The 23,549-nt window shown below is 40.0% G+C and overlaps 1 protein-coding gene and 1 long non-coding RNA gene across 11 annotated transcripts in view; one reads left to right on the top strand and one right to left on the bottom strand.

Annotated features, from left to right (window-relative positions):
- LOC111246162 (glycine receptor subunit alpha-3-like) overlaps positions 1-23,549 on the bottom strand; it is a 122,228-nt gene that overhangs the window by 50,869 nt on the left and 47,810 nt on the right. For 7 of the 10 annotated variants that reach the window (XM_086984722.1, XM_086984712.1, XM_086984717.1 and 4 more), the window contains one exon: positions 11,058-11,144. The exons of the other annotated variants lie outside the window; for them this stretch is intronic. Coding sequence is in view for 6 of the 7 variants with exons in the window: in XM_086984712.1 (XP_086840838.1) it covers positions 11,058-11,144 (87 nt within the window). In the remaining variant the exon portion in view is untranslated. The remainder of the gene's footprint in view (positions 1-11,057; positions 11,145-23,549) is intronic. 10 annotated transcript variants of the gene reach the window in all.
- Positions 15,325-22,939, top strand: LOC147756581 (uncharacterized). Its single transcript, XR_015324577.1, has 3 exons — positions 15,325-17,381; positions 19,858-20,010; positions 21,075-22,939. It is a non-coding gene; the product is annotated as an uncharacterized LOC147756581 (long non-coding RNA).

The raw sequence follows: 23,549 nt of genomic DNA, 5'->3' as shown, positions 1-23,549 counted from the left end.
TCTACAAGATTGATATTGGAGATCTGAGATAGTTAGACGATTGATTTGTTTCGTCCGAGTAAAGGAAGAGCCTCTCCAACTAAGAGGACTATATGCGACATGCACAGACTGCACACCAGTTCATAACATAAAGCACAATTCGAGTGCATTGAATTCTGACAGGTATTGGTTTTTGATTCTATTTGTTCTTACTCTTTTCGGCTAAGTTTAATAGTATTTAAGCTAACTGAACGTCAAGACCTTAATATATCCATAGCTTTTTTGTATAACAAATTTGTAGAACAACTGTTAAATGAACTCTAACCAACAGCACAACTATATATTAGCCACAACCGATATATTATTCCCTTTGGATTTTTACCCAGAAAAGAGTTTAGTCTTTTTTCTATATATATATATATATATAGGAGGAATCAATTCGCAGAAGTTCAACCTATTAATTGTTGATTAATTGAACAATACAGCAGAAAAACTTTTGTTGAGACAAAACATTTGTGGACTGAATTTGCTTATCAGCTATATCTGGTGTCGAATATTCTATGAGACGGTTAGTAGAGAGAAGTGCTTTTGAGTGGATAACTACATTATCAGTCTCAAGCTTTACTGGATCTACAGTGGGGAATAGAAATAAAGAGGTAGTTAAAATGGTCGACACACAACCAGTGGTGATATACTACACAGTACAGGCAAATTTTACTAATTCATAAAATGCGCAGACAAGGATATTTAGGGAGAGGCCTTACAGAATTAAAGCGCCAAGCATCGATCACGATTGCAAGCGGCACAAATAACTGATAGCCGGACCCAACATTTGTCTGACCGACCACGGCAAATAGAACGCAAGCTTACAGTAACAGACGCGATGAAAGGAAAACTTTGATAACAACCATGCTTTTGTCTGCTAGGAAACGTCCCATCGCGCGCCACAATACAATAGCTGTCACAGTTTTCAACAACGGTATACCCATTTTCAAGCAACAAAAACATTATGCAGTGTCTTATTTAGTGACATGCGTAGGTGGTTGGTTCCGAAGCGTAACGTAATGCCAGCAATTACTACGCGCCCATAGACCTGCCAAGCAATTAGTTTGAGAGTATTCTAACTGTAAGGTGTTCCACGGGCGCCCTGATTACAACCACAGCAGTGTCTACTAATTACGACGGCTTTAGTCATGACGGTGTCGGCATACGTTACTTGTGACAAAGGGCATATACCAGAATATTTATTATCAGACATTGCGAGTATGTTCACGTTCATATAGGGTCGCTCACGACCAGAATCCCCAACTTGTGCTTCGAGCAGTGAAAAACTGATCGGCAAATCCTCTAAGAGAGTACATCGCTTCAGTGCGCCCAAAAATAGTGTCCATTTCATCAGTAGCCTTGACGATCAGGAAGTGTATCTGGATCTCTGCTCACGCACACAATTTCGAACTGGACCCCAGTTGTTCTTGTTACTTGCCAGATATTACTCAGGCCATTCGAAATTTTGCCCAAACACATACTCTCGCCAATCGATTTCCTCTTGACGCCTCTGGCCTCAAGACAACAACTGCGCTAGTGGGTATCGATTGGTCTCAAAATATTGTTCACGACAAGGCACACCACACGATTACATACTAAGTAGTAGCCACTGGGTATTATCTTGGATAGCTTATCTTAGTAAGCCGCAAAGGATGCCAAGGAGCAACCATCCTGGTTCAGCATGTTGCTTTGCGATTGTGAGTTAGGCCCTCGACATATCGAGCATCCTTAGTTGGCGACTCGCACCGAGGTTAAGCCCGACGGTAGATTATCAACTGATTAAACCGAGACTATATAGTAGGTCGTTTACGGTTTACCGTATGATGGATAGTTGCATTCGATAATAAAGGATAAGTGTGTTTCTGTTTTCTGTTGGCAAAAAATTCTGACACCGTTCATTATCGCATATTTCGAAAACAGACGGCATCACCTTGTAACAGCAAAGCGTTCATACATAATATGGTACGTTGTCGTTCGGGACGAAGGTTATACGGAGCAAATGACTGACTTTAAACGCTTGCACCCAGCGCCTTTTATATGCCGTTCCGAAGTAGGTGGCGAGCAGAAATGGCCAGTCGTCCCCGATTGTTCTTCAACGGCGTTCGACGGTATTTCACTGAATGCGCATTGCCTGACTCTAATCCAAACCTGAGTTCTGGCCCAAACCCTGATCCGGTGCTAGTCAAACTGTAGCTAATCTTCCGCCTCTACTCAGTGGCGGTGTCTGCTGACGCAACGACGCGTGTTATCAGACGCGCAAGGTAACGTGGGGAGCTGCACTTAGCGGGTTCCTAGCGGCTGCCTTGCTCTGAGAAAAATAACGACACGCCTTATTATGATGGTAAGGTCCTCAATACGACACAAGGTTGGAAGCCATTACGTCAATTGAAAGGGTAACCGAGTGGTTTCGTTGAGCCGGCTTGCATCTAGCCAAATGTAAGGCAAACTCACCAGCAGTCATCGAGCATCTCAAAGACCAGAGCACCCCACTCGTCGATGCCTGCTCCGCGGAAAAACGTTTTATAGATTTCGAGGATCACGTGCTATCCGACCAATAGCCACTTTCGTTTCAAAATAAATTGGTCTCGTGTAGCCAAGCGGATGGTCCTGAAATTCTTGGCGTTTATTTTTGACTCATCAAGCTATCTACTAGAGTACACGCTCAGAGGGAAGCCATTCATCCAAAATGGATAGAGTCTTTCGCCCCGATGAAGACATTGTGGGATTTGCTTAGGACACTTACAATCTGGGCAACAGAGCTCAACGTCTCATACCACCAGTATATTATCCGACACATTGGGTTGGCGAATAAGATAACCGACTCGTACTCGCTTCGTGTGTTCGATGATGCACCTGAGACTTCAGACGCGTTTGCCGTCTATCTCCAAACTACGTATATCAATGGTGATGATGGTTCAAGCTTGCTTCTGCTGATTAAATTTCGACTTACACTGCGCAAGAGATTAACGTTGCAGAATTTGGAGCGGCCGTTGTTGTGTTCGTAAGAGCGCACACTTTCGTACTTGTACGTTCGATGATCAAAGCTGACAGGATCTTTTATTCTACAGACTCGACTAAAACTTGTTACTGGTGCATACACCTGCCTACCAGCTAAGGGGTCCTCGTTTACAGTTGCGTCTCAAAGATGCAACGTCACGGGCATCTACAGTATTGCTGACTTTGCAACGAGGGGGGGGGGGGGGTATTTGGGTCGGAACTCACGGTTAAGGACGAGCGACATTTTGGCCAGCCCTAGCTGAATAATCAGAGGGAATCGGAAACTTCGCTGATCTGACTCAGCTGACCGGTCGTTAATCGTTCATCTGTGATCGTCAAGTCTTCTTCCAATAGTCGATCTTAAACTGATAAGCGGTCTTGAAAGCGCTGCTTGTTTTGCCAGCAGCGCTCTAACATTTGTACTCAGATGTCGTCTACCACAGTGTTGAACGAACCCGAAATGGGCCAATTTTCTGAGAAACGATGATTCTGGTAAACGTAGCTTGAGCACTTCGCCAATGAATGGTTAGCCAATTGGCTATTACGGCTGCACTTCAACTCCGATGGAAAAGATCATTTTTTCCAAAGAATTGTCTTCTCGTATAATTCTAATCTGCCTAAGCTACTCGTTCTGCACCAGCACCGTCCGAATGTGAACTTCGGGGTTAGCGTTGTTTATATCTGTCGACGTTTTGGTCATCACATGTTTGATCATCTACACACACCAGATCATTGAGGCACATAACAAGGCCGCAAACAACACAGGACGACGTCCAATTAGGTTCAGACTCCACCATCTCTTTAGTGAGGGTCCCTGGTCGTCCCGTTCTCTACCAAATTTTGCGGTTCTTTGGTACTTGCGACCTTCATATGCACCAGTGCTCGAGCGGTTCACCGTAAGCTTGTTTCCGTTACGTGTTTGCGTTTCTCGCTAGTCACCCGAGCTATGTTTAATTGATAGGCGACAACTCATGATTATCGATAAGGGGATATCCTATGAGACTATCGATACTGTTCCGACTGTTATTGCTATGGCTATCGGGGTGATGTCCGCGGCGTTACCTTGTTTCATCTAGAATGGCTGTCAAAGACTGCTTAAGGATAGAGATTTTGCCTGAATAATTTTCATACGATCTTATTAGATTGTATTGAGTAGTACGTGATTAAAGATTACGTTTACATTGATACCTTCGATAATTGTATAACCAAAATGAAATCCATCTCTTGAAATTGATTTGTTGGTAAACAAATGAGTCAGTACGAGGCTCGCTGGTGGCTGATACCATTATTCTACTAAAAGATTTTATCCGCTTTTAGTCTTAGTAGTTATCCCATCATTAGCACTTCGGATGATATAAGGGAACGATGAACTTTTTCTTAGTAAAACATCAGCAATCAAATACTAAAAGGACAAAGCTACTCAACACGAAGTTGGGAATCATCAAGTGTCTATTAACGATGTAGAAATATTCACTTATTTTTCATGGCATATTCTAGAAATATACTCCTTAATACTAGCTCTGACTGTATCGATCCAATCTCGCTTGGCCATAGAGATAACCTTGAAACAGCTAGGAAGAAGCATTCGAAAATAGGTATATGGATTTTACGGACACTGTTAGACTGGTCTTTGTGCTAGGACACAAAAGAAAACACCTATATCTGAAGCTATTCAGAAACGATACGGCAATCATAATCTCTAGTATCTATGTTTATTCAATTCCTTCTTTGATTGAAAGTGATGAGAATCTGGCTCCAGCCATAAATTTTGTGCGATACATTCTGGTAATTTTTTTTTTTTCGTTAACGATGTCCAACTTATACACATTATTACGTCGACCACATAGTATAGATTTTTTTCTACTTATCATAATAGTACTAACAAAATTGTTGGATTAGAACAGGAGCGTATGGATTAGACTTGGCCATTTCTAATAGCCAGCCGTGCTTTTCTACTACCGTAATCTAGACATAAGTAGCTCTTGGCACATTCAGATTTGCATGATATTCCTGCTCAGTCTACATCTGTCAGTAATTCAGAACTTGCTGTAAGTATTCTACAAAATAGATTGCCTTTGCGGATGAGTAGATCAACAATGAGGCAGATAGCATAGAGGAAACAAGGCGCTCGAAAGAAATTTTCTGATATAGTTGTCGCAGACCAACCTGTAAATGCTTCATTGTACGGATCTGGACCGTTCTCATCTACATTTCTATGCTATTTTTTGTGCAAAAAGAAATTTAAAGCGATAAAAAGAAGAAACAGCAACCGACGTCTTGGTATAAAGTCTTCGAGCTACCGAGAACATTTCTGTTATGTATTGACAAAGGTACCTTTCTGTATGTGTATATATGCGCATTTAGGCAGTTAGAAGCGACAGACTGGCAGTTTTTGAAGAACGTGTACGGCCAATACTTGGCCATACGGCAGATTTTTACCGGATATAAGAACGCTCACGTAAAAAATAGTATTGACAACGAAACAGACGTCGGCATTACGAATTCGAATATTTTTTTCCAGCATTGTGAACTCACCGATATTTCGTTACAACCGTAGTAAGGCTGGGGAGTACATCAGCGAAAACGGCTTCACCATACAAAGATCACAGACCAGGGCGAATTTTTACCTGATTTTCCAATGAATTTAAAACTACGAGTTCGACAGAATCTCTCTATGTTCAAAGCATTTTTACAAACTACATTGTAAGATATAGGAATAGTCAAATAACATCTACATCGAAGCTAAAGATCAGTGAAGATTTAATAAACATGAAGAAGAAGAAACATATTTTTTTCATTAGAGCATCATCTTAGAGAGATTCCTTTGGCGTGGATAATTTAAACTCATGAAGAAGCCGATTACAATCGAACATTATCGTCCTATCATATCTCACTCATTGAAAAGCGGATTTTTTAAATGTGTCGGTCTGGTATCGTCCACTCTATTCACTTGAGTAAACTCGTTCACTAACGAACTTCTGCAATTTGGTCATAAAAGCGCTTATCAGTTAGATTATTTAGCTGACATATTAAATGTTCTGCTCCTCATAATCAACTGCTTTAGTGTAACTGTCTCACCCTTTGCCAAACCTGGCGACTAGAACTGAGTAAGGTATGTACTAATTGTCCTTTAAGGCTGTTTGTATAATTTACAATTATGTGCAAAATAGGCTTAGCTGATAGAATAGGTCAACTTCGACGTCGATCATCGAGGTGCGATACGATGTGATACCGTACGAAACACCCAAGAATGCTACAAGCGCCATTTCTACTTTTACATTTGCATTTTTTTAATCCACTAAAAGAGACTTGGGAGTCTTTTAGCAACATTTGTAGTACGGCCGCACTCGACGTATTGTCAGAATTAGGGTTAGTTCTTCTCCCTTAATTTCGGTATAATGACATCGCTCAGCCTGGTCGTTCCGATCAGAGAAGCCATATGGCACCCTCAAATCGTGGATCGTATTCGCGTTGTTCGAACACCAAATAATAACGTCAACAGGGGGCAGCACCGAGTGTACCTTCTTGTAAGGCGGCCGCCCGGACCCTTGCGGGACGCTAGAAGTTTTGCAGATAGAATGCTTTGACCATATTAACGCGCGACCCACTAAGTAAAACGTTTGTGACGTCTTATTAGTGCAGGCCAGGTAGGCCTGTGTTAGAAAGTAAATTTACTTCCCTCTCAATGACACCGTCAAGTCAGGCATAAACACTAACACAAGTTGATCAGCCCAATCAATCTACGAAATGCTGCCAAACTGTTATGCTTGTTCTTAACACATTGTGCAATAATAGATTACATTGCAACTTGATGCACACGTATGTGTATTTTCGTGACTGAAATAACGACATTGGCTTCCATTATCATGGCTTGTAGCTATATACATATATAATGTATTGCCAATGCAATATCCGTGAAACGAAGTTCAAATTATGAAGAATAAACTTGTGATATGTATGTATATATATGGTGCTTTGTTTTTGTACTTAGTGTGAATATTGGATGTGCATATGGATATGTATAAAGTACTTGTGCTGTTTTAGCTGATCCGTAAACACAAACAGATTTTGAGGATGCTGCCAACTTGTTTCGTTTGTTGTCCCGAGGGGGTGGTCGTGATCTGAGCCTTGGTTACGACCACTCCCTTGGGACAGAGTTCTAATCAGGTTATCGATTCGACATGTGTAGCTGAGTGTTCATAGCTACACGCGGCCACTATCATCGTCGCCAGTAGCAACGGCGTCAAATCCCAACGATACTGGCGGATGGAGAGAAGATTCCTGGTGCCTCCGACGCGGGGATCTACAAATAATCATGCATATTTTTGCGGAGAAATAAGCCATTCTATAGACGCTTGACAGGCGTGCCACGATGATGGGCGTTCTAATTGAAAGGCAAATTAGTGTCCGCATTCGGGGCTATCAACCACTGAAAAAATACCACAATAATGAACAAGCCAGCAGAAAAAGTAATTTGAGATCCGCTGTGGTCGAAAATTTCCTCTGCAATCCATGTAACTATAGGGGTGCTATTATAAAACCTCTATGTAGATAATGTCTAAAATGGAAAGGATATGGGTGCATTAACTGGCTGGTTACACCGCTTGAGGGACCAAGCTTTCCTAAATGTCCCGAAACGGCTACCGACAGGTTAACTAGTTCCAAAAAAGTACGTGCATGTGATATGAGAGCTGCCATGGATGTGTCGAATAGTGCATACGTTCAGGAGTACTCGAGATCCAAGGACTACAACGTCTGTCGCTTCTCACGACCTGTACGGACTAAACGAGAAATTGCTTTTTTCATATAAATTCACTCCAAAGGCCAGGTAACCGATAAGGAAACATAAACTCCTTTATTCTGATCGACGATCTTTAACTAGAGAATTCAAGTTAGCTTTGTGTCATAGGTTATCAGAACGTGTTGTACAGACGATAGGATTATTTCTTAAAACACAATTAGCTTATTTTACAGGTTACTCGACCAGCTGCTAAACACAACCTCCGATAACCTGCGATAAAAAGCAGTCATAGTCACGCCCAATGAGTACAAGTTGTAGCTATTTATATTCCTATAATATTATAATGCAGTTTAGTATGAACGCATATATTTAGTTGGCCTCGTGTGACAAAAAGCAAAAATAAAAAAGGTGCTTTCCTCGAAGAAACTGGCAGAAAAATAGATAGTTGAGACAAATTTTTCGAGCTAGAGTAATTTTTGAAAGGCTTATCATTGAAAGAAATTACTATATCCTATTGCAGATTTCCCAAGGACAACACTAACAGATTATGAAGATTACAATTAGTTATACAAACGATTGCCTTTCCTCTACATATACAATCTTCCGCAGTCTAGCTACGAACAAGCAGATGCATGATTGAAAAAACTGTATTCGGCATAAAAGTAAATAAATAATAATAATTCCATAAATAGTATATATTGATGTCTATTCGATTCTGGTCTACTATTGGAGGCTTGTTGGGCATCTAATACTAGCTATATATACTCGCTTATAGTGGTCGAATACAGCATATGCTGGCTTGTCTTCTACATGAATACGTAATTCCGATACTGTGTTCTATCCCCACGTTGCTCTTGAGCTTCGACTGCTGATCGATTGATTACCACCTCCGGCCTAGTCCGTCGCTCCTGATTAGTCTCGCGTGACCAGGTAGATAGTAAAAAGCATTAGGAGATAAAGATGTGTTGGCCAATCAAGTACCTTTTTTGTTTCCTGATGACTAAAGGGCTCAAGAAAGCGCTAAGGGTAACATAGCCCAATGACGGTTCTCATGCTTACCTGGGCTAAATTCTATGAAAGTGAACATGCGTAGTTAGTAGGTATTTTCATAGTTTAGCGACTGCTTTCGTCGAATGTTCGCCGCTGCCGGGGCCACAACAAAATTCAAACAGCTTCTATAAGGGTGTAAAAGTAATCAATGAATTACCCAGCTAAACGACCGTATCGTGTCTTACTGTTTGTATACATAATTTTACTTCACATATTTAAGCGCGATGCAGGTTGATTCTTGGCAAAAATATTTAATTACATGGAAACTGCTTCTAAAGGCAAATGAGGCTATAGCTGCACTAGGGTCAACTCTGTTTGTCAAGGTCGCATGCGGGAGTTACTGTACTATCAGATATGCAACTAGCATCGTTTGTTAGAATTGTCCCTTGCGACCCGCCTATTAGTTGATTGAAAAATTACCAAAAGCACTCAGAAGCAGCTGTGCAGCAAAAAAATAATTTACGTTTCGATTTCGACCTCATGCGCGACCTGTCTCTAGGTAGGGTATTAGCGGTCGCCATCACAACAAAAGATGTATAGGGTCCTAAATAGGTGAAAAATTTCATCCCAGTTTTTTACAGAATTTTTCTGCTCTCAAATTTTATGCACTTAAACAGGTCACAAGCCAGCAGGGCTCTGTGCAGCAATCCTTGCTTGGACAGACAATTTGATAAAGTATTTCCTTCAGTCATATATTTTATGAAACGCACTTTTTTAAGCTAGCTCAGCTGTTGCTGCACTAGGAAATTCATTTTGCAATTGACGTCCTACAACGGCTTTTACGGTAGTCATCGTAGGATTTCTAGTTTTGATTGGCACATTTTGATATATGTTGTACAGGATTAGCACTAGCTGGATTCAGCTATACTGGTAAATTTTTCTGTTCAACCTTACCAATTGTGCTATCTCTCTGACCACTGTATTGTCCGTTTGGGCCATTCTGTCGGCTCGTATTAGGCGTATTGTACTTTATATAGATATATATCTATCAGACATGTTAATTACTTTATAAGTTTGTCCACGATCTCTATGACGAGAGAACAAGTCGCAGTGTTTCAAGCTCACCGAACCAACAAAAGTACCTCTTATAGATAAACATTTATTAAATGTTTATCTTTAAGTTCAGGCTCCGTTAACGGCCACGGAATTTTCGACGAAATAGCAGTTCCTTTCTAGATCTGTGGTCGAGTCGAGACGCACAGATTCTTTTTTTGGCTACTATTGTCTAAAATTTGTGAATAGAGACACCCAAAGTTAACTTGGAAATTGAAACAATTATTCGGTGAAGTTCCACAGATATATACAAGTCTATAGTACAATGGCAAGTCTATCTAAAAACAGCACGGCTTCAAATGAATGGTTCGAGATACGAGTTGAAGTTATGTCTCGAGATATCTACAACGTCAGCAAGTATTGATTCCTAATAGAATCCGTTGCCTAACCTGAAAGACAAGTTTACGCGTCTTACGAAATGCCAGAGTTACGCGTCTGAATTCATATACGCCATGGATTATGCCATACACTTGGTAAATGACGCAACTAGAGAGCAAGTACGAATTTCGGAGTATTCGTCGGAGAAAACTTCGTCACGAAACTGTTTCATCGATACCGAGTGCAAAAATCATTTATAGGATGGGTTTATTCCCTGAATATGCTGCTCAATTATAAGCGGATGATTGTAATCAATGCTATAGGTACATTTTATATGGAGAAGAACTGCGTTTGAAGACAAACATTCGCATGATACGTAATGTCTATAGGCGAGTTACTAATTTAAGCCAGTGTCAGTGCAGTGCAGCACAATGAAGTACTAGAATAACATTTGTATAAGGAAAAGATGCTGCTGTCTGCAAAACCAGAGCAAGTGACAATCGACATATTTGAAGCCACATTGTCGTGGAACTATTCATAACCTTCATCAAGATGGATTTGGGAATCTTTTCAACATATTTACGGGTGAAGAGACGCGGGGCTGTGTCCCATGCATCCGACGATCGGTGAGAGTACAGCTCAAAACCAAGACCGAACGTATACAACTACTCGAAAAGTTGGGGAAGACTTCGCAACATATTCAAAATCCTGCAATAACTCTTCTTTCGAAAGCCTTTTTAAGGAAACCCAGATACGCTTACAAACTACCTTAAGCCTGCACGCTATGCAGTAAATTACGTAGCGGTTTTCACTAGAACGGTAAGCTATTGGCCTCTACCTGTCTGTAACTACATATCGATTGGCTCACACCTACTCAAAATCAAATAGATCTTCGGGGTTCGTGAGTGATGCCAGGATGCAGACACGTAGTGATGCTCGGTCAAGAAAAAAACCCACTTACCTGAAACAAAGAGAGCAAGGCGTTTGCATTAAATGATTCATCGGGACAACCATATTAAAATGAAACAAAATTTTATCATTTTATAGTTGTTCGAAATTTCATAGACTGATTGGCAAAAGAACGCTTGCCAACTCTATACTACGTCCATATGAAGTATGCATAAAGCACGTTAATGGTGGATAAACGCGGCGAAGCCTTTTTTGTCCGACACTATTAGGACAAAATTCTATATGCTTCAATCACATCCATTCAATATATCCGCGAAATAGTTATTTGGACTAGCCCACTTTTGGTGATAGGCAACATCCTATTAGATAGTAACGAGTCACATTCAAACATAGTAGTATTAGTAAGTAAATTTGTTCTGCCTCGAATCTTAGCTTATTTAGTAGCGCTGACAGTTTGGATAAACATCAACAGCAAACGCGATGAGCAATCTTCCAGAGCAGGCGTCTGTAGATATATGAATTTGCTTGGGGGTATATTCTCATCGTGGATTTACTCAACGACTCCATCTTACTCAAATATAGCATAACGTTCGTCCTCTTCCTAGAAACAACGGCGCGATCTTTTATGGCCTACATCAGCTGCATGGTAGAAACAGTACGGTAGCGATTCGCAGAAATTTTAATTACATTAATTTTTATTTACAGAAAATTATTTTTTCGTTTTTGTTCATTGGCGATTTAGAAGTTTTAGCGCCTTTTTACAAATGCGCCCAACGTGAATAGTAACACGTACTACAGGCGCATAAGGTAAATAATAGACGTCATAGCAAACGCTTGTGAGTCAATAGTATGCCAATTGCTCCGACACTCGATGGCACGTACTTTGCTATTCCTCGCCTTTTAGATATAAATACTAAAGCTATACACCAGAACCATGTCTTTATTAAAATACCCATTCGTTGTTCAAGTATGAACCGTATGAACATAATCGGTAATTATCATTAGCATCATTTATGTAGCGAAAATATTTCTGCACACTAGCACATAGGCGCGCCACGTTTCATCGGCACCATTGGGACCTTGTGTACCGGTGCTAATGGAGCCTGCATCCCTTTTCGCAGGCCCATATCTCCATCTCCTGTTTGCTTTTTCTATTTCACGCCTTTCCATTTTCCGATTTCTAAATTTTTTTTTATACACATATATACCCTTGTTCAACAGTTAAGCTCTGAGTCTTTGGTGGAATCCAGTGTTATGTCCAGCTAAATTATGGCTGAATCGGCTCTTGAGGCCTTATCGACTGGCCGTTTAAAACAATGCAAGTGACGAAATTTGCGCGCATGGGACCTTCGATTCGGCGATTCTTCCGCGTGTCCTTTCTGCAACCATTTAACGCTCATAAGTTATCGCGTTACAGAGCTTCCCGGTCACAGTTTGAGTGTTGCCTCCGACGGCGGTACACTACAAATGCTGGATGCTCTCCCTGCATCAGTTGACTCCATTGACATTGCTAGTTGAACGAAAGTTTAGGAAGTGCTCAAGCCAATGTGGCAATGTTAAACGTCTTACAAATTTTCAAACTAGAAAATGACGTTTTGAGCAATAAAGGTCAACAAACTAAAACTAGACCGATCCTAAGTAATTTTTGAACATATCCCCGCGAGCGTAAAGCTTTTTCCGCTTGCATGAAACAGACAATTCATTAAATAATTACATTGGATTGGAAAATTGGCTGGACTAATGCTAGACAAAGCTGCGTAGACCTACACCACATCGTAATGACATTTAAGAAATTATCTTTTTCAGTTTTGTTTATAGTCTATGTTTATAAACTACAAAGAAATAAAAATGCAAAAGGGAAATAATGGTTTTGACTGTGGCCGCCTTAGGCTCCGACGAGGCGGATCGTACGCTGCGTATTGCCAATTGGCGAAATCACTGCCGAGGCGTTTAGTCTTCTGTAAAATACTTCTGGATAATCCAGGTGCATTTTGGTAATACATTGGCCGTCTTCAGCATCTTCAGAAAAGAAAAGAAAGAGTACCAAATCGTACACATATATTGAATTTATTTATGAGTTTATTGAACTTGTAGGTCGATTCCTCTGGCGTGTTGATCGCAATAACGAGGATCTTGTGTAAACGGTCCGCCGTCGTACAGGCCGCGTTCGATGGTGGTCAGCAGAATTGCCATTGTTATCACAATGAGTCCATTTTGTATCGCCTTTTTCAGATGGAACAGTGCTCATCGGCGCTCGAAAATGAGGTTCGGGTGTATCGTCGTTACTTTCGATGAAGTGCAAAATGTGGCTGAGAATCGCCTGAATCCAATTTCTACCAGGCAGTCTGATGATTGGTCCGAACAAATTTAGAACAGCCAATTAAAATTGTATCTGATTTTTTTCCTGTAATGCAATTTCTTTTAGTACTAGTGTATGTGACGAAAACGTTCGTACCAGCCTTAAGCGATTTTATACATTGCATTATGTATTCTATTTCGATGGGTTCTTCACAGAAATCACTGCATTGCACTACAACATTGTCATTCTTACAGTTATCGGTGTCTTTCTTTTGAAGACGTCGGAACGTTTCGTTGTCGAAGTTCCATAATCGCCAAAGTTACGTTTATTTTGAAAATGCGCCAATTATAAATAAAGTTTGGTTAGAAACAACAACTCGTTCAAACTACCTATGCCCTAACAATTTACTATTAAGTCGTAAATGCGTCCACAACCTCGAGGCTGAAAGCACTAATAACGTTTAATCACATGCCTTTCATATAGGTCCATGATGATAAAGAGAGTGCGCGTAAACAGGATTCCAACGAGCAATACAAGCTTGGGTAGAAAAACGCCGAAGAGGATCTGGTGAAAGAATCGGTTCGGAACAGCGAAGCTCCACAAGATAGCCACGGTTAATACCATATGGTCGCCCGATGGCGAACTACAAATCGGAGACACACTTTTTTTACGATCAGGTAGTTGTTAATGCAAAGGGAAATATTGGAACAGGAGGACACGAGAAACTTCTCCTGACCTTGTCCGGGCACTGGAGGACCTTCCACGCCAAGAACGGACTGTCAAGCTGATTATGTATGGTGATTTGTTTTCAAGCAAATATTTGTTCAGGATATGGAAAGTAATTTCAGGTCTCAGCCGCCGTCGAAATCCCTTTGAAAACTTCTCCACCTGTAATAAATTCGGCTGTAGGTAATTTTGCTCTTTTGTCTGTGACGAAATCTGTCAAACGCTTTACTTCGTTAGCTCTTGGAGATGACGCAAAAGACAGCGAAGCCGTCCACAATAAAAGCAAAACTATTATAGAAGTCTACCACCTGCCGGGAGTTACTGCCGACTAGGTACGCGTACCTCAGTGTGTGTACTAACAACTTTTCTCGTTTCTGGTCCGCAGCGATGATTCTATATATCATCAATGACATATCCGTGAAACATAGTATAATAATCTCTGTATATAAGCGTTGCTAATTTTATGTTCCATTATAGTGACTTCGATAATCGCCGCGTGCCGATGAAATGTAAAAACATGCTTTAGGGCTTAACATACTGAACATTTTCTATTTTTTGCTTAACACTAGCTATTATGTATTATGAAAGAGGCAAAGGATGTGGCAATACTTATCTAATGCAATGTACAACACGTGCTATACGTATAAGATGTATGTATACATACTGGACCGTCACTGACGTTGACTGCTCGTCAAGTGATCGCATGGTGAAATATAACAATACTGTATGCAGGATAATATTGAACACAAAAGGTCAACAGGGCAAGGTGATATATTCCGAAGGTACTTCGTGCTGTTCAAGGTCATCTTTTGCGCCTCGTTTCCAGATTTTCATGACTGTCTTGACTGCTGACACCTATGTTCAAGACAGACTTCGTGCTTCTCTTTAGACGTCAGTTTATGTCAGAGCTATCCCTCACGGATCATTTATATTCTTTCCGTAAAAATCTCTAGTTGGGCGAGCTCCTTTAGGGCTTTTCGTCGAACTGATACTTTGTCGCCGCGCTTACTATTTTTATAAACGAGCCACGCGTCTATAACCCTATAATATGTAATGAATTATAAGTAACCCGAACAAGAAATGCCGAAATTCAAATGCGCTAAGAAACACGCCTTGGACGTTGTCATTCCCCGTCGTGTTTAAACTATATAATTTTTATCTGTAATTTAATGAGTTACATTAAGGGACAGAAATTGTCAACTTCGAAAATTCGAGCAATATCAATCAATGTTTAAAGGGTAATTAAATGGTTCTATAGCTCTTGCTGAATTTAAAGACGTAACGTTTTAGGAGTAAACTTGTACAAATACTGTGTCCCGATGCATCTACAGTTAATTCGACTTATAGTTGACTGTTTTTTGTGGCTCAATTTTCTCAAGAACAGTGATCTAGCACTCTATACTGGTCTTACAAAGCTTCAGTACATGTTACATCGTTTTAAATGGATTTGTTTTCTAACAAAAGGCCTAATAATAGGAGGGTTCTGTATGCTACTTTAGGCATGCATGCTTCATCAGACACTGACTTGGCGCCTTCAGATCAAGTCTTTATCAGGATGCATAATGTGACCGGACTTTCAGAGCGTAAATGGCATGTTATACATTTTGTTGCAGATGCGATAGTTCACTCTTGGGATATCGGCTTCAAAAGGTTTTACCACTACACAGAAATTAGCTTAGATCGTTGAGAAAAAATTGCCTCAGGTATTATGTACAATTGGAAAAATCTCTATTTACTCTCTTGTCGTCAACGTCTCGTTAAGATAAGAACATTTTGTCTAAAATACGAATTACAGAGATGAGTACTACTCTCGGCGACGGGATCTTTGCAGTACAGGTTACAACTGTCAAGAGATGATTTAGCAGTTCCCTGACCTCGGCAACGGATAAATCAAGAAGTGTTGAAAAAGCTATTTTTTTTTTCATCCAGCATACCCATTTTTAAAGTTCAAAATGTCTCATTCGAACCAAATTATGGCAGTAGTTTTGAAGGATTAGTGTCGGCTACACCTAAGTATTAGTCAGAAAGAGAATAGAAAAAGGAGACGATAATACAGAATGGGTCATTACCTTCTTAACAACCTATCTTATTCCGCAACAACATATCTTAGTCCGTTCCCCAACAAACAGGCTACTGTCGATCCTCATATGCACTATTTATTATTTAGTTATTTATGCATATAACAAGATCAGCGAAAATAGGTTTAATCATTCACATTATAGCAAAGACAATCTTAACAGTACGTGTTAACTAATCCAGGATGTCATCTATATTCTAACTTATTTCTCCTCGCGCAGCATCCTACCTCGTTCTTAAATGCTTCGGCTTTAAGTTACCTCAGGTAACTAATACCCAGCGCGGAACGAAGTGGTCCATGTCCGCTTTCGAATTTAGATCACCTTACGTATCTTGAAGTTAGTAGACAAACACGTTATTGCCTCGCCATCTTTTACATACTTTTACATTGAAAAGAAAAATTATCTGTAGCACACTTTGATATATTCTCCATCGGCAGACCGAAGGAACAGATTGTATTTCTACCGTTGTTTTAGGTTTTTACCATTACGTTATTGATCGTTAAAGGCGTCGGTGTTCCCTCTACATGTGGCCTGCTTTTCGCCAATGCACGTAAACTATCCGGAGCTAGTAACTTAGGCGATACTGGCAGGTTATTGAGCTAGACCGGAAGCATTATCGCCACCGCAAACGCCTATTAAGCAGCGATCGCCGAAAGTAGAGAGGGAAATATAAGGATCTGCAAATTCTTAATAACAAAGAGTGCTACGGAACACGCTTTTTGCTGCAAGACGGGGCCGACCATTTCATAGCGCGCATTAGACGCGAGTTCACAGCTAAATGCCCTGTCACATAGTTTTCCTCTACAGCAGTAGCGTCGAGTACAGTCACAGCTCTTGGTTGCAGCGTACGCCGTACAAGCAAATGCATGACGCTCCGTACTCTAAATGTACTATTTTTCTCTTGTTTGTATTTTCAAGCTCTGGCAGAACTCTGCTAATTCTTTTGGTCTTAAGCAGTGGATCCTCAAAAGCAGCAAGCAGGTACCGTATGAACGAGGCAGATATGAACGACAATGGCGACGTACTGAGCGACACCCAAGAAGACAGCGTCCCTTTTGTGAGAAACCAAGCGAAGAGAGAAAGATCATATCGAAAATGATCAAAGTCTCGAAACAGCACCAACGAAGCTCATTTCACGATTCTCAGTAAGCAGCGCCTCGTATGCTCCCTCCAGCGAGTTTTGCAGGTAAAAATCAAACAGAATCTATTGTGTACTTCACGTTCGCAGGACAAATATTGTGTAACATCAACAATAGAAAAACCATATCTGTGACATCTATTATAGCAACGTGAAGGTTTTTCAACAACGGTTTTATAACCTGTATTAATTATATTATTCTGTGTTTAAATGAATACATTTGTGGTAAGAATCACTATTCGTTGTGGCGATCGTTTTTATTTTTAAGCGCAAAGCATATTTTTATATGTAAAAAAAAATTTTTAATCTCAATAACAAAACAAACACGTGATCTTGCTCGTTCGCTTCGGTTGGACTTCGGTAATATCCAACGGGAAGTGTCGTCTCGTTTGTCGTCAGTTGACATAACTAACGTAAACGTCGTGTTACGTTTCGATCTGTGAAGGAAAATAGGAGCAAAGATAAAAAGAACCGTATCATTGATGACAATGAACATGTGAACTACTAGCCCAACGTCCGGCCCAATTAAGGCAGCTTCGAGCCTGCGAACCTGAGTGTATTTGTTCGAATCGACCATCAGCTACTTACCTTTACGAACAAATCTTTAAAGTTGCCTCTCGGTATGTTCCTAAGACTTTGCTAAGCCTACCTAGGATTCCTTTAGCAAATCTATGAGGCGGAAGAATAACGGTGTCAACAGTGCAGACTCTAAGTACGAAATGAATTCTCAGCGTAGTAAAAAAGAAGGTCCCTTCCGTGGCTGGCGGATCAATGCTACCGCACATTACGCAATCCAGAAAACCGTATGGATTTGCGTCATGCTAAATGATAAAGGCGAGTTGGGCAATACTGTCAGAAAAAATGAGCAGACTTTGTCAGAAAAAAGGGTCGTTTTAGATTGCTGGAAAAAAACGCTACTTAGAATTGAACGAACTATTTATAAACGTACTATATTGAATACAATATCTGTTCTTAAGTAAATGCTGGCTAATTTAACTGCTGATGTTTACAAACAACCTCAGAGTTCCACAATCAGGTTAAATCACAACAAACAATAGGTAGTTATATAAGGGAAACAGCTAGAGTTTCGATAACGTTATGAATAAAATCCAACTGAAAGATGCCCGAGCAATGTCAGAGTCTATCTTGACGAGGCACAATTTAGTGGCCCTAATCAAGATTTATGTACAAAAAATTAGCTGGAGGAAACGTATGACAATTTTGGTCATAAAATATGAATCCTATTCGAAATGGCCGGCACCTGTATCATAAGCTGGGAGATGCATTTATGATGGGAGCTGAGAGATCTACAGGGAATATTAATCATATGTTACCGTTTCAAACTATCTAAAGGAAAGAATGTGGCCAATTGAAATAGCGCTGATTTTTTGAAGTGTAATACAAGCACCGCGGAGTCTTGCTAAATAAAATACATTATATTTAAAAGTACCTCATGGCTTCATAAAACTATGAGATACGTGTCCTTCGATTACGCGAACACAGCAACCTATTGGTGGAGCCAGAGGCTCTTGTTGCGTCTTTCCGGGTATATACATGAAGCAGTGACCTATTCGCGTATACATAAGTGACGCTGCAGAATAAATTGAGTGGGTGAAAGCTTGTATATGCAGGCGTTTAACTTAAATAAATTCGTTAAAACGTTACTTAGATGATCCGTTATAAACACCGGTAGCAATGATTAGAATCCATTTGCTATTCTACGACAGTAGAGTCATTGGTCGTTCAAATAAAATGATCATAACAATAAATGGGCCACAATTCTATATTTTCATTGACTCGTGATGGACGGCTTATAAATAGACACGTAACAATTTAGTTGAAATTTTTCGCTATTATAGGGACAATAGGTAGATGATGTTTACAGGTAAATAATGGTCTATAATTCTACATCGCTGGCAAATCGCGGTTAAAACTATAACGAAAGCCTGGTGGATATATTGCAGCAATTTGGCGAAACTGCTATTAACGGTGCAGGACAGACTATTTCTTTGGAACCTTTGTCACTTAGGCATGCGATAGAATAATTTCGAAAAAAACACAATCTACTCATTAGTGCATGATTAGTAAAACTTGTGGGGTCAGCCCCGTCTCTAGTAGTTTCTGGCAGTAATCTATATCATTCCACGCATCCACAGCTCCTGTGTGCCGTGCAGCACGGTATAATGCACGTTGTTTATACAGTCGTTAAAAAATAAGCACAAATAGTGAGGAGAGAGCTAGCTAAAACAACACTTCTTCGTTAGTGTTGTGATTGACATATTTCGAAATAAACAACAAACGGACAGCAGAGTTAAAGCCAGTCCTAACAATAATTAGAGCTAGACTTAGAACGGCATATAGTCGAGCCACGTTTCAACATGTTAAGGAATTAGCATGGTAACTTCATGTGGAATGCAATTTTTCCAATTTAGAGCGTCTGTCGGCTAACACATAGTGAAATTATGATGTGATTAATGCATAACAATTCAGCTTCGTCGTCCAATATATACGATTCTTGTTGCAGGATTCGTCTGTTTACGCTATCAGCCGTCTTCAGAAATGAGGTACTATTCTTGATTAGAAAGGGTCTACTCAACGGAAGCTTGCAACATTCATTCTCGCATTTCAATAGTCCCTAGACTGTGGCCTCAAACTCTGCAGATCATAATTTTGGCAGGTAATGGAGAATTTGAGTATTTTATAATTGCGTAAACACACATTATACGATATCATATAATATACGTAAATAACTATATATGAAAATAAAAAGAGGAAAAATAAACAATTGGCCGACTGCTAAAATATTCTATTTTTAGAGTCTGTCAATGTTTTTACTGGAGTTCCAGATGAGCTTAGAACGCAACGTCGTTGAAGCAGGTTGACGGTCATATATACGATCGTGAGCCATACGAGTAGTTTTCGAGTCACTTTGAGCTTTGTAAAAATGTTGTAGTGATGCTCTTGGTATCCATGAATTTTAAATTTGAGACCTTTGAGAGACATAATATACTTAACGTCTACAATCGTACGCTTAATATCAGAGTCTAGCCTTATTTCAGGACCCCCACTTATGGCTGGCTAATCACCCCAAAATAATTATCAAATGCATTCTAAACGGTAATAGTAAAATTAATAGAGGATCAGTAAGGTGCATCGTTAATAGTTTCTACGTTGAAAGCAGTGTGTATTTTTTGTGAAGTGTACGGCAGCCCGTGATGGGCTGCCGTCCATGCTGTAACTTTCTGCGTGACGAAGTTGAAAAGTCGTACATGGACATCGAGTTCAGCACGAGTCCACCACTACATTGTATTAGTTGAATTAAGGTCCGTATTGTTAGAGTCCGATTTGACTGGAATAAAAGTTAAGGTCAATCGCTGACTATAGCTGACGGTACTTTGTGCATCGCTAATATGTTTATTTTCCTATTATATGACGACATCGGACTATATTCGCGATAACAAGTACCAATAATATAACGATCTAATAGATCGTATCCAAATACATACAAATCAAGTGTGTTCTTATGGATATTCTCTACAGACGAATCCGTCGGCCTTCATTTGTCTTATATTTCACAGGAAGCTGCTTACGGCTTTTTTCTCCACTTAGGACTGCCAATTTTACTATGTAACAGCCTTGATTATTAAAAAAGCTTCCTATGTGTTTGTTTGGTTATACGGCGGCCTGTTTCGGTATCCGGTGGAGACGCTTAAAAGGTTCGTGCCTGTCTTCACATTTCAGGTATTCGAAGAACACTGTTTGATTGCCTAATTATTGGCTCAGGTCCAAGGGCAGCTATACACAAACATACCTTCGCGGCCTATTCAACATATGCTACAGACCAGGCCTTGCTTCACGAGAACAACTCTTAGAAACGCGGTATTTTTTTAGTACAACAGTCAACGATTACGAACTTTGCTGCGTAGCAAATCGTTGGAGTGGCCTAGTAAATAGTTACGATAAAAGCTTGTTACTATTTTCCGAAACTGTGCGATAGGTAAAATATCATTAGCTCAGAAATGTCAAACAGGGCCTAACTCTTTGTATTCACTTACAGCGGAAAGGGCCATTAGGATGCGTCTAGTGCAATTATGTGGACCCTGGGAGATACGGTTTGTTTGGGCTAGAATTCGGGCAGAACTCTACCAAAGTGCCCCCAACTGAGCGTAAGTGGAAAATGAACATTCAAGGTGGGGCGTATAACCTCGCTTGCAGCTATTAAACGAATCACTAATAATTAACCTGAGTGAACAGCTTTATTGGGGACAAGTAATAACACGCTCGGAGTAGATAACTAATACAAACAAACGAATGGTCTTTGAAGGTTCCTTTCCTTTGTTATTTGCTTTCGCACTTATTAGGAAAAGTGATATCTGATCATCTGAGAAGTTTGGAGGAGCTCCCATCCACATACGTAGTATAAATTTTCAAGAGCAAAAAAAAATACGAAGCATTATTGAAGGACGACTATTAATTAAATCTTTCAAATTATGGATCAGTACACTGAAATAAACCAATATGAAGTTTTACTAGTAGTGCTTAGTCCAGCCGATATGCAGTAATTCTGTAAGAAAATGTCACCTCAATCATTGTGATGTCGCCCTCGCCCTATCTTTAAATGCGTGATCTTTTTTAATATAAAAAAAAGTCTGCCAGATGTTTTTTGACCAGTTTTTTTAAATAGGACCGTCAGAATAATCTAGCTTCAAACGTTAATTTTATTCGATACTATTGTGTAATCATCATAGGCAAAGACGATCGCTTGGGCTAAATTGTATTTTCTGCGTAAATAAATGCCCTTTTCTGCGCTGTAACGGGAGAGTGTCATAGGAAGATAAATACAAATTAAAGATTTGATCTTCGCTGATTGTCCAATGTAATTGGCGCTCGGCCAACGATTTCGCACTAACTGTTGGTGTTGGAGTAAAAAAATATTATAGTGAAAAGAGCACTAGCACGTTGACGGTGACAAAATGGACTATATACATAGCATCAGGGGACGCCGGTTCTTCTATCTGTTAACAAAATAACGAGCGATGGTAGGATGGTAAAGGTAACAGATACAAGACCTATAGAAACCGTATAGCTGATATCTGCGGATATCGCTCCTGCGGAGATTATGCAGCTGGTAGTGCGGATTATACACTGTTATGTTGTCATTATATCGGTAGGTAGATGTTCATGTGATTGCCCGCTAAGTTCAAGTGAGGTACGTGGTCCAAATCCAAAGCCGAACATAGACGTACTTGTTTTCTTGCTGGAAAAAGTCAGCCACCCGAGGTAATGCCTGACGGCTTATGTACCGGACATAAAAACCGAAAAAAAAAAACAGATTGCAGCGTACATGAACAATGACCTTATAAAAATAATGAAATGGAGATCAATACAGATATCGTCATTATTACGTTGTTGGTGTTGTTGGAGGTGGTCACTCTCCACCGTGGGTAAAAATATTATACACAAATATAATAACTGGAAGCTCACAAAAAAGGAAATTTTACAATGTATGTTATAATAAAATTCGAAGGAAAGCCAAATGACAATATCGGATTAACTATTATGAAAGACGTTACTTATTGAGCTTCCAAGCAAACAACGTATGTCGCTAACTTGACTAACCGAGAAAATTTAGATGTGACAGGTTTTTTTTATGATAAACTTCAGTGTTGTAGGCTGTGCTTAGAACTTGTATCTTGACTGATTGATAGGGCACAGCACAACGGCGCACGATAATTGTCTATCGCATGGGCCGTTTCCTAGGCCTTAGGCATGCGCAAGGCTTGAGAGTCCAATTTTGTTTTGAAAAAGACTACTACAGCGATCTCAGTCAGTCATTAGTGGATAGGCAAAAATCGGTGGATAAATATGTTGAGCGTGTTCTAGATATTGTGGCACTATAAATTCTATCAAATACCCGAATATTGCTGTTTTCGCTCGATGATTCGTCTTACTTCGTCCTACCCGTCTGTTTCCAGCATAAAAGGGGTGAAAAGGATACAGATAACTCACGAAATTTCATGATCTTATTGGGTGGCTACTACATATTTGCAATAAAAAAAACATTAGACCTGAGAGGTATCAAGTCGATAGGCTAAGTTTATTTCGTAGCCATATATTCTTCTGTATTATATAGCCATATATAATTCAGTATTATCAGATTGGTTGTATTAGCATCTAGGGCAGCTACATCATTGGTTTATAGTCCACATAGGCCTA

This window comes from Varroa destructor, unplaced genomic scaffold, assembly GCF_002443255.2.
Source record: "Varroa destructor unplaced genomic scaffold, Vdes_3.0 BEIS01000003.1, whole genome shotgun sequence".
Taxonomy (NCBI): Eukaryota; Metazoa; Arthropoda; class Arachnida; order Mesostigmata; family Varroidae; genus Varroa; species Varroa destructor.
This window is presented reverse-complemented; position numbering and strand designations above follow the sequence as displayed.